At 36.9% G+C, this 16587-nt stretch overlaps 1 protein-coding gene across 2 annotated transcripts in view; it reads right to left on the reverse strand.

The window, feature by feature from the left end:
* The window catches only part of LOC132702595 (coronin-2B-like), a 39582-nt gene that overhangs the window by 4176 nt on the left and 18819 nt on the right, over positions 1-16587 (reverse strand). For both annotated transcript variants that reach the window (XM_060671340.1, XM_060671341.1), the window contains 7 exons: positions 15260-15457; positions 9913-10029; positions 9707-9856; positions 4968-5132; positions 4592-4903; positions 4289-4529; positions 2475-2779 (listed from right to left, as the gene is read on the reverse strand). In XM_060671340.1, coding sequence (XP_060527323.1) covers positions 2475-2779; positions 4289-4529; positions 4592-4903; positions 4968-5132; positions 9707-9856; positions 9913-10029; positions 15260-15457 — 1488 coding nt within the window. The remainder of the gene's footprint in view (positions 1-2474; positions 2780-4288; positions 4530-4591; positions 4904-4967; positions 5133-9706; positions 9857-9912; positions 10030-15259; positions 15458-16587) is intronic.

The following is a 16587-nucleotide window of genomic DNA, read 5'->3' on the forward strand; positions in this document are numbered from 1 at the left end:
TGGTTATTCTGTGTTGGAGAAATGTAGAGCCATTCTTTTAAATATCCTTAGATACAATAATCTGAAGTATTTGATTCTTCTTTCTATCAAAGGACGTAGTTCTTGTAGACAATAAAAATAGATTTAAAGATAGCAAATGATTTATTTTAATTTATTTATTTATAATCCCTGTTATAGGTATCTAAATTCTGTTATTGAATGCGGATTATCTTCATTAGCTTAATGCATCCCTTGAGAAATTAGGGAAAAAAGGGTTACCGGAATTCATTCGGCGAAACCATTGAGAAAAAATCATCCTAGGTTCGAAATTCCTTGGTAAAAGTGCATGAACTCTCTACGTGGTATTCTCCATGCAATAGATGCATCAATACTTTTCTCCAGCTGCTTTTGAATAATCTTTAGCACAGCAACTTCTAATGCTTCTTTCGAAACTTCCAGAATCGTGTAGCCTTTGATAAAGCTTGATCTAAGATGCCTATGCTTGTGTATATACACACACACACACAAAAGCTTCCAAGGAATTTCCGTTTTCGTATCATTTTATAACTATTACCTCCAGTTATCTGCGTATCCATCGCATCATTTTTGTAGGACTTATTATATTTGTTTAAAACTAAGAAAAATTAACCCTAACTTTAAAAAATAATTTGAATTATATAAAACTGATTTTTCATTTTTTTTTTTTGATATTACTAGAATAATTCTTTGATTCGCGTACACGCCTATCCATTCAAATAAACAATTAAAAAAAAACAATAAAATTTTTGTGCCAAAGCATTTCTGCCAAAATTATTGAATATTTTGACTTGAATTTTTTTTGCCATAACTTTTTTGCTCGTTAACCGATTCACTCAGCCATAACTCATTTTGTATGAAACTTAAATAAAACATAGCATCAGCTACAGGCCTACAAAAATTGTTTTTAACACCATAATATTCAAAACAAAACATTGGATTACCAATTCATTCCTACCATTGGCTTCAAACGTACGTCGAAGTCCGAAGTGCCCCAAATAGTAATTTGTTTGGATTATTGAGGAATGACTGAATTTACATTATTTTCGCCTTTTTGCAAGTGATGATGACAGGTAGTCCACCTACCTGTGCCTTAGACTTAGAAAAATTTGAATAATTGTTACTTTCCCACAGTTGTCTATAAAAAGTGGCTAGTGTTTCTATTTTTCTTGCTGAGAAAGTAAAACTACTAATCTCAGTATGCTCAAAGCTCATCGCTACCAATGCTCAACATTTGAAGTTTCAAAAATAGTTGAAATGTGTTCGAATATGATTGGAGTAAGACAGTCAACAATATACCGACTTCTGCACCCATGAGGTCACCAAAGCGGACACAGAAACTGTAATTAATGAGGATGAAAAGAGTGCAATCAGAAGAAATACCTACCTTCGAAAAAATACCGTCTTCTTAGAAAAAAAATAACACGGCATTACACACACTTTTAAGATGGTGGACGTTAAGATCATTGACAAAATGAATATAGGATCACCAAAAATTAATCAGCTCAAGCATTGGGGATGTATAACGTTTTTTTATTCTCTCTGATCCTTGCTTAGGCATAATCCCGGTCTCATTGTTGCCAATAATAATTAATAATCTTTAATTTTTGCAACTATAAAAAATATTAAACATACTAATCACCAATGTGATGTGCCACAAACAGGGTGACTGGAGGCAACTTTAAAGACGATCAAGCCAATGCCTGACGAAACTCTTAAAGTTATAGCTGGTCGAACAACATTACTTTAATCTTCTTTCTAAACTAGCAATACTTTGAGCAGGTGCAACACAACTCGTGACTCTTGATGCGAGGGAGTAATTAACCCACGGAATCTTAAGTATAAGTTATGAATATCAGTCCTAGAAGTTATTTGATTTGCTAAATATTGTGGGCATCTGTCCTTGTGAGAGTATGCAAGAGCACTAAGGAGTGAAATTGCCTTCTTTGCTCCAAGGTAAGCGTCACAGAACTTAAGATATAGGTCGGTATTTCTTATTCAAATAAGCGAAGCGAGTACTGGATTTTGATACTTTCTCTATATGTAGTTGATCTTTGTGAACCATACTCTATATTACATCACAAAAGTTAAAATTGATAAGAACCAAAGAATCTGAAAGAAGTTTGTGTTTTTCAGTAAGAAGGTGTCTATGTGGATAGAGCAATTGAATCGTAGATCAACGTTCATCGTAAATGCAAAGTATTTTGCGCAGAATCAACTCCACATTTTTTCCATATTACTGTTTTTTAGGTATTATATTTAAATTCTTTAATTCTGCTTCGATTTCGGCTTTTGCTTGCACTCAATTTTCTGCAGGAGTGGTACCTGGTGAACAATAAGTGAGAAATTATAGAACCCTGTGTGATGCTTTCCTCTCTATTTCATCTGTTATGAGAACAAAGGCTCCTCCATAAATCTCGACGGGAAGATAAGAAGATCGATTCATGGTGCAAACTTACGTCGTGTTCAGTCAAGATGTTGTCCCCGATGCTGTTAATGTTGCGCAGCAGCGGCACGTCTTTGCCGCCCAGCTCGATCTGGCTGAACCGCTGCTGCAGCTGCTGGAACTTGGTGGTTTGGTTCGTCGTGGTCTTCTTGTTTTTCTCGTTCTGCTCGGTAATGACGATGCTCTTCGGCCGATAGTCTGGTATGGTTTCCGTCGACAGGAAGTGGAACTTCTTTCTGTTGTTGTCTAACGCGGGAGATTCGGCGTGTGGCTTCAACCTGCGCTGTTTTATCGCCGCTATGTCGATGATAGTCTCACCTGGATCAAAATTCAACAGACTGAAAATAATCTCCATTTTTATTTGCCTGCTGACGTTGACTTCCTCAGATCCTAACGGAAACGGGTTGGTATTACACTCTGTACCTGCTTATATACTGTTTGAGTGAGGCGGAGCAAAGGGAGGGACATGCATGACTGATGACTGATTCCCATAGTATTATTTTCAGATTTCTATGTATTCTAGGATTTTTCTTTGCTAGAAGAAGATCTAATATTCTAGAGCCTGGACGCATTGTTGAAAAATCTCTATCTCTAACGCAAAATAGACATAGTTATTTTAAAAGCAGATAAAGGAAGTCCTACGGTAGTCATAAACACAACTGACTATCACGAAAAAATTCAAAATATTCGACGAAAACTGCAAATTCAAAAATTGTAGGTTTTGACCAATTTGCCATATTTTTTACGATTTTTGATTTGCGGCTAATAATTTACTCTGTAAAAAAACAATTTTCTAGGTCTTTTAGATTTTTGCCTATAATTTGAAAACCCTGTAAATAACCGAAAAAATGCCCGAAATAAATGTTATTGCACTGGATCTTCTGCGTCTGCCGGTTAAAGAATTTTGCCAATCGGATGAACGATTATGGAGGAAACATATTTTTCTGGAAGCTAAAATTACCAAAAAAAATTTTTCAAACATTTTAAAAAAATACTTGGTAAAATTGGATTGCGCCCAATTTCTACCGTTTAAATGTGGACACGAACTTTTACTTCTTTGTTGAATTTGAAGTTGATATCTGCAAATTTAGGACACCTAACACTTTTTTCATTTAGCACGGAATATCGGGAACACCCTGTACAATAGGTGAAAACCTTTTTTCTGCCTATGCGGGCTATATCGTAATATAAAAAGTGAGATCTGAATCATAGTCTTTCAGTTATAACCAATTTTTCAGTTTTTTTGAATTTGCGGCGCATCCTGTATATTTTTGAAAAATTGTCAAAAATAAAAGTTTATAGAGCCGTATCTTCTGCGTCTTCTGGTTTAAGAATTTTTTTGGTCTCGTAAACAGTTTTTGAACAATGATGTTTTTTGTAGACCCTTGCATACGGGATTTTTTATTTTTTTAGAATACTTCCCGACCAACCCCCCCCACCCCCCCAATTTTCAATAGATTCCGTCTAGGGGCAAAGCTGCATATATGTGCCAAATATGAAGTCGATTGCTTCAAACTTCGAACACATCGTGTTTCATAGCAAGGTTCAAAAAACAGTCGAAAATCCCGAAAAAAAGATGGATACCGGCGTCGGAAAATTTCAATTTTGTAGCTCCAACGGTTCAAAAGTTATTCAGGAAAAACCAAAAGACGAGAACGGAGAACGGACAGACAAAAAAATTTTCTGTACCAACGGCGATGAGTCCTATGGGACTGATCCGTTACCGAGATATAAAATTTGTATACGAGCGCAGATACTTTCGAATAATTCGATTTCATCGATTTTCGAAAGTAACAAAATACGAAAGTAAGCAATTTTGTGACTCACCGGCTTTCATCGACATAAGTATCGGGGGTGCGTTCGCGCCTTTTATCCACTCCTGCGCGGACATTGCCGGTTTGGGGGCAGCCGTGTTGGGATAAAGGTCCTCGTGGAACTGGTCGCTTTTGCGGGGCACCACCATGCTTATGGGCTCGCACAGTCCTTTTGTCGCGTGCAACTTGTAGAAGCGGTAGATCTCGCACTGACTGGTGCGCAAACCGCGTTTGGGCATCACTCCTAGGCCTCTCTGAAGTGGAAAACGCCCACGTTCTCCTGCTGCGCCCGCTCAAAACGCAAGAAATTATTTACCTGCGGATTGCCGGAAATCACTTGACTCAAGTAGTGGATGTAGGGCGGCTCGTCGGATATCTCGTAAAAGCGGATGTTGCCGTCTCCTTTTCCCGCCAGGAACACGATGTTGGTGTCCGGATCGTAAAACGGGAACACGATGCCCGAGGAACTGTCGATGGTGTCCGAGAAAAGTGGTTTGGACAGTTCGTTTTGGTCCCAGACCGCGTACCGCCTGTCCGAATAGCGGGAAAAGCCGGTGGTGAGGAGACGACCCGTCGAACCCAAGAATACCACCTTGCTGGCCTTGGAACCGTCGTGACATATCCCCTCCTATACCAGTTTGTTCGTGGAGTCGAAACTTAATTCTGGACCGGCCATTTTCCTTTTCACTCACCGATTTGACGATCCCGCTTCGCGGCTCGATGACGCGCAATCGCTTGTCCTTGCACGTGGTCGCCAAAAGGCTGCCGTCCCTGTTCAGGGACATCGAGTGGATGACGTCGCGATGGCAGTCGATCACGTTGATCGCTTCACCCTTCTCTATGTCCCATACGATTATCTATAATCGCAATAATAGGATGTGATAAACAATTAAATAATCCCAGAAAAGCAATAGGGGTGAAGTCCATTCAAAGCAATCCTGAAGGAATTTCGTTTGGCAGTTTTGAAATCCGTGTCACAAGCCGCGTCAAGATCAAATTATTTAAATTTAGCGGAAAATTAAATCGTTTCAAAATATCCTAATAATTTGGCGAAAAAGAGCAAGCCTTTATTTATGAATAGAAACAAGCGATTTAAGTATCTGAAAATTTTTAGTTAGGTAGGTAATTATTAAGTCTTATTGTTTCGTGTGGCTGATGCATTACATATTTCTTTAAGATCGGTGCATAAGCTTGTTTCTAGAGGCATCAAAACCGATCATGAACATAAAGTTAAAGTTTAGACCAGTCAAAACGCAGCACGCGAAACAACCATTTATAAAGTACACGAGCATAGTATTCGGAGACGGTGTGAAAAATATTTGAAACTTTCCCTTTTTCCAAATGAATAATGTAATTTGTGGCACTGCTTCTTGTGCGTAAAGGCGAAGAAAATCCATATAACTTTTTAGTGGTTTTTGAATCGAATCACACATTTTAATAATAAGGATAATTAATACAGTACTTGAGGTCGGAAATATCTGATGGAACAACCATAAACGGCTGATATTTTTCAAAGAACACATGAAAAATCGGAATGATGCGTTTTTGTTCAACCCAGTATTTTTGGAAGAGACTTGGATGTTTATTAGTAAAGGAGCGTCTAGAACAAGCTGGCAAGATGATTCTCTACAAAGAGTTCGGGGAAGGAGTTCGCTATTTAGTTTTACATGCTAGCTTCAAAAATGGCTTTATGGAGTGTGCCAGTCTTATTTTTAAATCGGGCTGCAAATCTGGGGACTACTTTGATTTAATGAACGAATCTTCTGGATTCCTCCTGGGTCGGTCATTGGTGAATCGAACTTCCTGACGTTTCGGCAAGTATCCTGTTGGCTTCTTCAGAATTTAACTAAAACTGGCTCGCATTCTACTCTACACCTGCTTATATATTGTTTGCGGAGCTAAGTGGGTGGCATAAACGTTGTTTTGGTTGGTTGATTGGTGATAAGTTGAGTCGCTGATAAAGATTGTTTGGTTGTTTATAGATTTCTATAGATTTTCGGATTTTTCGTCGGTAGGAGAATTGATTACATGCAAGAGTTTTAGTTTTATCGAATAAAATTTGGTGTCCGGTTTCGTCACCTTACATCTGCTCTTACAGATATTAAACGTTTTATCACAAAATGTACCTCACTACAACCGAGCAAAAACAATGAGTCCGAAAGCAACCCCACACTTGCCACTGTTGTCCTTACTCACATTCAAAACATCACTGACCATATATCAGAAGTTCTTAAGCGCTATAACGTCAAAAGCAGATTTACCATTCTCAACAACTTCGATTCGTCAAAGACACAATTCCGTTTGAGATACCAGTTTACAGCATTCCCTGAATCTGCGGCACAGAATACATTTGAGACACCGGCGAAAAATATTAACGAGGCTCAAAGAATATGAAAGAGTATTAATTCTTCGACAAATAAACTCATCGGTAGTTGCCGAACACAATTACGAAACCGGGCATCAAATTTTATTTGATAAAATTAAAATTCTTGCATGTAATTAATTCTTCAACCAACGAAAAATCCAAGAATCTATAGAAATAATAATAATAAGAACAATAATTAATGTTTATTCACGTATTTATATACAATGAAAAGGACACGGTTCAGATGAACAACATAAGATATTTTGAGCCTCCGTTTTTAAACTCATCCTAAGAAGAAGGTAGCAGCGCTAGACAGGAAAAATACACATAAAAAGAAAAAAATAATAAATAAATACGTAGTACGATCTGTGCAAACAGAGGGACTTACACATTGGAAATAGTTTACAGTAGACATTACTTAAATACTTAATGATAATAAAGGTATTGTTTAGCAATTTAAGAGACTGATCCAATGCATTATATGTTGTAGCCATGTTATATGTAAAGGATATTTCAAAAATTCCAGAGGTGTGACGTGAGGGGTGAGCAGGCCTTTAAATCTTAAATTTAAATTGTGAACGTCCGTGCGAAAGCTGATTTTTTGAAAAGATAGCGTGAAGACTTCAATCTTATAACTTTGTGATAAAGATTATATTTATAGAGATATCGTCGATTTTTCATATTAAGCCATCGGACATCCTTCAGTTTATGACTAACAGGCCTGCCGCGTTTAATCCCAAGGATGAATATTAGACAGTATTTCTGGATTTTGAATCCGTTCTAAGGCAGCCGCTGTCAGACATGGGCTATAGACGACGTCACAGTGGTTAAAAGAAGATAAAACTATCGAATCACACAGGACCTTTTTTATTGATTGACTTAAAATATTTTTAGAACCATATAAGCATTTTAAGTGAGCAATGGATTTTTTAATACACTGTGTAACGTGACCATTAAATCTTAGATTACTGTCGAGCATAAGCCCGAGGCTTTTTGCCTCCGTTTTCAGAGGAATGCACACATTGGATATTTTTCTTTTAACTAGTTGAGATAATCGATCAACATCCACGGGCCTACCAAAGAACATTGCTATAGATTTTTTTGGATTTAAATGGAGTGAAGGTTCTAGGGACACCCTGTTAATGATTTCTAGATCATTACTTATGATTTGACAGCTTTCCAAAATTTTATCTCCCGAAAATGAGTAATAAACTTGTGTATCATCTGCACACATTTGGGTTTTGCAATGCTGTATAAAACTAGGAAACGCGGACGTATATATACAGTATAAAATTGGCCTCAGAATGGAGCCTTGAGGCACTCCAGATATTATAGCACGACAGTTTGCTGTCCATTTACAACACTGTGTGTACGACCTTGTAAGTAGTTCCCCATAAATTAGACAGCATCCTCATCAAGCCCTATGCATTTTAGAATAGTTAGCAAAGTATGGTGATTCAAGGTATCAAACGCCTTAGAGTAATCCAACATGACTTGACATGATTTCATTAACGTTACGGTGTTGAGGTGGAATATTTGATCTTTCCTTTGTGCAAATAATATTACGATTTTTTAAAGATTTCCACACTTCTTTCGAACTTCGATTTAAAACATGTTGCATATAGGCCTTTTTTTCCTTTTTAATTGTCATACTTGTAACATTTCTGAGACTTTTTTTTAAAGGTGCGCGCAGATCCATTAACGTGTGAATATTATCATTGAAAAAGGTTACCTTATCCTCAATATTATCAATATTATATATGTTTCGCCACGGAAGCGACTGTAATTGGTCATACAAGAGAGTGAGATTAACCTTATTTAGATCCCTAAATGTACGAAGTGGAGCTCCTTTAGCTCCGCCCTCCTCAAACAATATATAAGCAGGTACGGAATAGAATGCCAGCTAGTTTCAGTTAAGCATTGAAGATGCCAACAGGATGATTAGCGAAAAGTCAGCAAGTTTTCGAAACAGTAAATTGAATAATTTTTTTTTTAATTCCTACCAACTTTGTGGGATTGACCGTCAGATTATTCTTTATCATGAACTATCACAACAAACGGATGGTGAAAACGACTGAGGAAAAATTAAATCAATTTGTTACAGGAAAAGACAATTAAAAGTGTGTGGGTATATTATAGAAGGAGTCGACGATTTTGAGGTTAGAGGAACCTTACAGCGAGAGATGAACGAGAATGCAACTGTGACCATCTAATTAGGCTAATAAAATATTGACGAAGTTTTCACATTAAGACGAAATAGTAATCATGAAATCATGTAATGTTAAAATAGCAGATGGTATGTTGGAGCTATTGTCTGTTTTTGAGTTATAAGATAACTTATTTTATTTATGAACTGTGATCTATCATTCTCGCTAATCGGTTTTAAAATGCATTTACACTAGAGCCAGTAATGATCTACAAGCGCGTTGCACGGGTATACCACCCGATTTGACTTTTGACTTTGACTTTTCTTTGTTGGATTTTTTTGTAAGTTGGTATGGTATCAACATTACACATACGACGTCCACTTTTTATTTTAAATGTCTCTCTTTTAGATCTCCCCTATGACTTCTTTCTCTTAGACCTGTGAGATGGAATTTGGTTAATCTTTCAGTGTAGCTCATGTTTTGTAATTCTGTTGGAATTTTAGTCACACGTCTCTCGATTTTTTCTAGCATTTCTATATCTTTAGTATAGTATGAATCCCACAATGTGTACGCATATTCGAGTTTTGGTCGAATATAGCACTTATAAAGCTGTGCTATCATTTCTATTGAGTAGTCTATAAAAATATGGTCCTGTTCAGTAATACATTCTTTACTGGGGTTGCGTGGGCCGATTCTGAGTACATTAAGTTTCATGTCCTCATGTTCTCAACTCTATTTAAATCTCCTTGGAGTTTCGCTGGATCAAGATTAGCATAGAGCTAACACAGAACCCTGAACTAATTGTTAACTGTCCCCAAAGAGCTGACTCAATACTCTAACTGACTAAAGCTCGATGGAAGAAAACTAATTATTTGCAAAGCCATACGTGTAATCAAAAATTAATTAGTGGAAATCTTACCAAATGGTCGAAGCCAGCGCTGAAGAGCACGTTCTCGGCGGTAGGGTGCCATTCGATGTAGGCGACTCGCCTCTTGTGGCCCTGCAGTTCCACCAGCCAGTCGGTGAGGTGGACGGCCAGACCATCGTCAGGAATGTGCCACAGTTTAATCTGAAACCGGTAGTATTATGACCGATCTGTTTTAATATGTACGAAAGGAAACCCACCGTACAGTCATCGGAACAGGACGCGATGACGTTGTCATTGAAAGGGTTCCATTTGATGTCCATTATGGGCCCCGAATGGCCGGTCACTTTGCTCGCGTTGAAATCCAACCTTCCGGTCTGCAAAAGTTATAAGAAAATGGTAAATACAAAACTTGTAAATTTTGTTAGGAAGCAAAATGTAAAATTATTCGAAGGTATACAGGGTGACTCAAAAAACATTTTTATTAATAATACATACCTAAACCTAACATTTTAAATGGAAAAATCTCGATTTTCCACCTTTTATATTAAGTTTGTGATATACCTATTCTTAATACTATTTTTAAGACAATTACAACATTAGTTGGCCATGACAAAATTACCTTGTCAAATCAACTGAGTAAATAAATTCATAAAATTTATTGCGGTTTCAGCAAATTAAAAAAACTCGCCAAAACTAAATATGGATTTTCTTAAAGCTGAATTAATTGATATGATTGATATATTGAGTAAGGCAGCAAAAAATCCTTTGTTGATAGTAAGACTTTACAAGCCGAAGTGCCCTAAACTAACTAGACAATCTCTTCAGTGTTTAATGAAACGGTTTGATGCTAGTAATACTATTGAATATGAAAAACAGAAAGTGGTAAACAAGGATGCTACCTACCAATGAGGAAAAAGAATTGGAAATTTTACTTAAACTTCAAGATAATCCCCAGGTCAGTAGCCGTCAAGTAGCTAGGTTATGTAATACTTCTTAATCTACCGTTAATCGTACCATTAGAAAATATAAACACAGAACAGAGATCAGAGGTAAGGTGTTTTAATTCTTGGTTCGCTGACTCGGACAGAGATAGTTTTACGGCTCTTCTGTCTAATAATTTCCACATGAAAGATATTAAGCGTTCCATCACAAAATACACGTCCCCACAACCTTCCAATAGCAATAAGCCTGAAAGCAATCCCACACTTGCCACTGTTGCCCTTCCTCACATTCAAAACATTACTGCCCACATACCAAAACTTTTAAAGAAATATAACATCAAAACCAGATTTACCACCTGTCCAAAAATCTCTCAACATCTTCGATCCGTCAAAGACGAAATTCCATTTGAGATGCCAGGAGTTTTGCAGCATTCCATGCATATACGGTAAAGAATACATTAGAGAGACGGGACGTAAAATATCAACAAGGCTCAAAAAACATGAAAGAGCCTTAAGACAAAGACAAATAAACTCATCAACAGTTGCCATATTTATACCCCTCATTTAGCTCCGCCCCCCTCAAACAATATATAATCAGGTATAGAGTAAAATGCGAGTCAGTTTTCAGGAATCCAGAAGTTTTGTAAATAATAATTTTAAAAGCAATATAAAACAAAACTTAAAAAAGGTATTCTCCATTTTAAAAAAGGATGGTTTATTCGTCGTGATTTTTGGGCCACCCTGTATACTTTAAAATAATTTTAAACTGTGCGTTCCAAAAATTTTTACAACTTTTGTATTTACCATTACACATTACACCCTGTATATTAGGCCAGAGGGTAAAATGGTTTTTCTTATAGCATATAGTACCAAAAGAAAAATAAAAAGAAATGGAAATAACGAAAAGTGTAGGCGTTCCTATTAAATTTTCGAGAATTGCAGGAAGACATAATATGACATTTCTTGAAGTATACACTTGAGCCTAATATTACTACGCTGTGCTTCATTCTTTGTGGCTTTTAAGCCTTCACTACGGCTTTTAAACCTTCGAATCGATTTGGATGAGACGCGTATCAACAAAAAAAATAGAAACAACGATATAATTTGATTAATTAAAACCGGCCATGTTTTTTTATGACCACGCGAATGAAACAATCGTAAGGCGCTATACAAATAAAGAAAACAAAGATGTATCGATTGAATGACGTCAATGAACGTGAACCATTAATATTCATATTTTGGAAACGGATTTGGTTTGGATTTTCGAACGGACTCTGAACATCTCTAATTGACACACATTGACGATCAAAAAATTACAATTGTTCCCATAATATAATTGGCCGACGAAGCATAATCTATCAAAATAACGGTATGCGGAAAGCCATATGGCAAACGTTCAAAAATTCCTAGCGTCAATGGTTTTTGTCGAACGGTTTTCTAAAAAATAATTATTGCAATCAATCCGCGACGAACTTTCTCCGAATTAAAACCCGAAAATGGAAAATGTGCAAACATCTGGCCCGTGCGACGGAAAAAACGTTTTTTAATTGACGTAGACGAATATATTATTGATAACCATGTAAATGATAGCCTAGGGTGTCCCACAAGTAATGGTACATGGGAGATTATTTGGGTTGTGCCTGACATGTCTCGAAAAGTGCGCCGGACCGCCATCTTGCACGTAAATCATTGGATACATCATCCAGACAATCGGCGAATTGAGTTTGTAAAAAAATGCAAACTATGCAATTATCAGTTATTCCGCAGCAAACGTTTATTTTAAATTCCTGTTGGAAATTAAGTTCAGTTGTCAAATGGGGATTTTCTAGATGGTTATAGAAATATCTGCGTGTAAATGTTGCTTCATCTGTAATAGTATATTATGCAACAAGTGCGGTAAACGGCATTTGACTCACGAGTTTATTTGACACGAGCGGAGCTATGCATACTATACTTTTTCTACGATCGTTAGTTTTTGGGTACATTTTCGCAAAATAACACGAATACATTCACTGACATGACCGTCAGAATTGACAAACGTCAAAATTCAAAGCGTGGAAAATATCTCCGAAAACATCCAATGGCTCCCAAATCCATGCGGTAAAATCCCGTAAATATCCGAAGTGGCTCGGATTCGTGGGAAACGAAACTGACGTGGTAAAGTGACGCTTCCCGCACGCTAGATCGGAGGGTAATTAGGTATTTTACAGAGGGGAGTAGAAAAATATTATTTTATTTAAAAACATTGGATCGGCGTTTTGCCGGTCAAAGCCTACTTCCAAAAATTTTTCACGTATTTCGTGTATATTGCAGAGCCTACTTCGCACTCTTTAACTGTCTTTTATTGCGATTATGTTAGTCAGAGCCTACTTTCTGTATTGTTCAATTAGGTGTAACGAAAATTTCAAAAGCGAATTTCTCGAAAACGGCGATTCGGGGCAAAATTTAAAAGGTTTAAAAGTAAAAAACCTGTAAAAAAGTTAAAATTCTGCATACACTAAGGCGCAAAAAAGGTTAGGAAGTGTCAAACGCATGAAAAGTACCATACGTAAAGCCCTCCACCATTTGGTCACATTTTGGGCAAAAAAAATCAAAAATGAAATTGCAACTCTGACGCTCGAACCGTAATATTTTTACGCAACGAATCTCCTATTTTACCATGTACCGGATAATCATTTATAATATCCCCTCCGCCCCCTATAACTTTTTTATTTTACGTTTGGGAAAAAATGTCAATAATATGTCCTATACCCAAACCCAATAGTTTTTGATATATATGCGCTTTTAACATTAAAGCGACACTCAAAAATAAAATAATATTCTAGGTGCTTGTGAAGTAGGTCGTCACTTAAAAACAAAAAGTTTGTTTATAACTGACCGTGACAGATTTAGCAAAACTATGCTCCTTTTATCATACCCAAAAACCCTTATTCGCAAAGGGAAAAATAATGAATTTTGGAACTACGTGTAGTTAACCCTAGATTGCATGTTTAGCTTAGCCAACAAGGAGAGAACATTTCTCATAATATTATATCCCAATACCTAAATTCTTAATTCAATACTAAAATTCCATAGTTTTTGAAATATTAATTAAATAGGTATGCTCAACTGCTCCCCCATTTTCTCCAATAAATCTGTTCCTAAACTTTTTAAAGCGGTAGTGATCGAATGGGAATGAAAATGCTTCATTTAGAATTTAAACTTTTGTTCTAATCAGTTTTTTTAGATGCTCTCTCTTTTCGATGGTGTTTGCGTTTACACACGACTTTCGGATTTAGCGCGAGAGGTGGGTGGTCATTTTATTGATCCATCTTTTCCCCTCCATTCCATTCATTAAACCCTGAAGTTCCTTAGTTGTTCCAATGGAAGCTTGTCCATATAGTTTTAAAGTAACGCCGAAGAAACAAGGACCTATTATCCTGTTCTTCTTACAATGAAATTTCCTGTAGGTATGAGAATTTACTGATGCCAGCTGTTTTTTCGATTTATCATACCACTAGTTGAAGATCTGTCGTTCCAAATGAAAATCATTTCCGTTACTGTTTTCTAACATTGTATAGGAAAACTCAGCTCTTTTATCTCGATACCTGGGAGTTTTTGGTATGGTTTTTGGTTTGAATCTTCCCAGTACGATGTATTTTTTCGATCAATCAACTCTTTCTGGCTTTCCGACACTTTTAATAAAATATTTAAATCACAATCTTTACCTCGTTCTAATGTTCTCCTCTTTCTGGCTAGGCTGGGCGTTTGTTTAACTTTCTCATAGATTTGATGAAATATTTTTTTTTGACTTGAACGTGCATTCGGGGGGTTAATTACACGTATTTATTTATTTGCTTTAACAAACGCTTCCTAAAGTAATTGTTTTTCTCTTTCGCAATAAGGCATTATATAACAAAAAGAGAAGAAGAAGAAATGTTCTGCTACATCTGTAACTGGTAACTGTCACTGTCAATTACGAATAAACATTTTGTTTTTGGTGAAGACGTACTTCACAGCCATTAATTCTTAATATAAGTGTACATATACAGGGCGTTTAATTAAAAATATATAACTTCTACCACAATTATTTCTATAATTACTTTCTTTTTCTTTTGTTTATATTTTATTGTTCTTCACTACGAGTTCTTTTGTTACAAATTGTATTGTTAAATAGGTGCATAATATATAGCTTAATTGTGTTGGGTTAATTTTTAGTAGCTGACGTGCATCTCAAATCTCAATAAAGACTATTATTATTATTAATTACCGCTGTAGGGTTATAAATTTAAATTTAACAACGGAGACGCATTTAAATCCAATCGGTCATTAAGTAATAGATTCGACTATTTGGTTTTATTAATTTCCATAGCTTCCAAAAAAATTTGTTTTTTGTTTTTTGCTTCATTATGTAAAATATAAAAATTACCATCAAACTTGTACGTATCTGAATTTAAATGAATAGTCATAGTTAGGATCCGAACTTTTATTTTTATACACTCTTTTATGTCGGTTAATGCGTTTCATAAATGTGCTACCTGCTTGTCCGATATAAATTTTTGAGACATGATCCAACTAGTAGAGTCCGGAATTTTGAGTTTGCTGTTTTCAATTTCAGGTTCAGTTAAATAAAAAAGTTAAACTGGCGGACATTATAAATGATCATGATTACTTGATAACTCACACAGGTGATGGGAACCACGATGAAAGCGCCGCCCCCGGCGACCTCCGTAACGACGGCCAGGAATTTGGGGTTCACCGCGCAAAATTGCGAGTCGTGCGCGTTTTTCGTTATCTGGATGTTGTCGTAGCATTTGTCTCGTTTGGCGGGCTCGCCGTACACGTGCCGAAATTTGGAGCTCCTCACCCCCTTGAACCATACCTGCGTAAATAAAAAGAATATTATTAGATAACTTACGGCCATTCTTGCCAATTGGTTAAAATAACTAGGGTAAAACTAAATTTAAGGGAGGTGACGTCTAAGCTTCCGGTTATGCCTTCGCCATCCTAGGGAAATGTTGCCTATATTGAACCGCATGCTAAGTTAGACCACTGCTATCTGTCCGAAAATATTAAAGCAAACGACGATTTGGCTACACTCTATTGTAAACCTAGCTTATATCCACCAGTATGGAATACACGCGTTTTGAAATTATAGTCTATTTATTATTATATTGGGTTGTTCGGAAAGTCATCTCGTTTTTTTTGGGGAACATGAAAGACAGTTTTCGTATAATGAATAAATATTTTATTAAATTATATATTGGCCATTCTGGTCCAACACCGTTTGCCATCTTTCTGGCAGTAACATAATTCCCCTCTCATAAAAGTTTTGGTCCTTGCAGGGACCGGAACAAATAGTAGTCGGAAGGCGCCAGATCTGGAGAATATGGTGGATGTTGCAGTACGTCCCATTCAAGCTGTAAAAGTTTTTGGCGAGTGACCAAACTTATGTGAGGTCTCGCATTATCCTGGTGGAACACTACACCCTTCCTGTTGATTAATTCGGGCCTCTTCTCTTTAAGTGAATCATTCAATTTGTCCAGTTGATGACAATAGACTTCTGAATTAATCGTTCCCACCAGACGGAGAGCATCACCTTCTTTTGGTGAATGTTGGCTTTTGACGCGCTTTGAGCCGGTTCATCTTTTCTGCTCCATGACCTCTTGCGTTTAACATTGTTGTATACAACCCATTTTTCGTCCCCAGTAGTGATCCGCTTCAAAAATGGATCATTTTCTTGACGTTTGAGGAGCGAATCACACACGTCAACGCGACGACACAAATTTCGCTCGGTAAGGACATGGGGCACCCCCACATCGAGCTTCGAGGTTAAGCCCATGCCTTTCAAATGGCCATAAACAGTCGAATTCGACAAATTTAATCTCTCACCGATCTCTCGTGTGGTTATTCGCCGATTTGCATCAACTAATGCCTTTATCGCATCTTTGTCAGCTTCGACCGGCCTTCCAGACCGTGGTGCATCTTCGACATCAAAATTTCCGGATCGAA

Source organism: Cylas formicarius, unplaced genomic scaffold (genome assembly GCF_029955315.1).
Source record: "Cylas formicarius isolate icCylForm1 unplaced genomic scaffold, icCylForm1.1 PGA_scaffold_5__7_contigs__length_24384050, whole genome shotgun sequence".
NCBI lineage: Eukaryota > Metazoa > Arthropoda > Insecta > Coleoptera > Brentidae > Cylas > Cylas formicarius.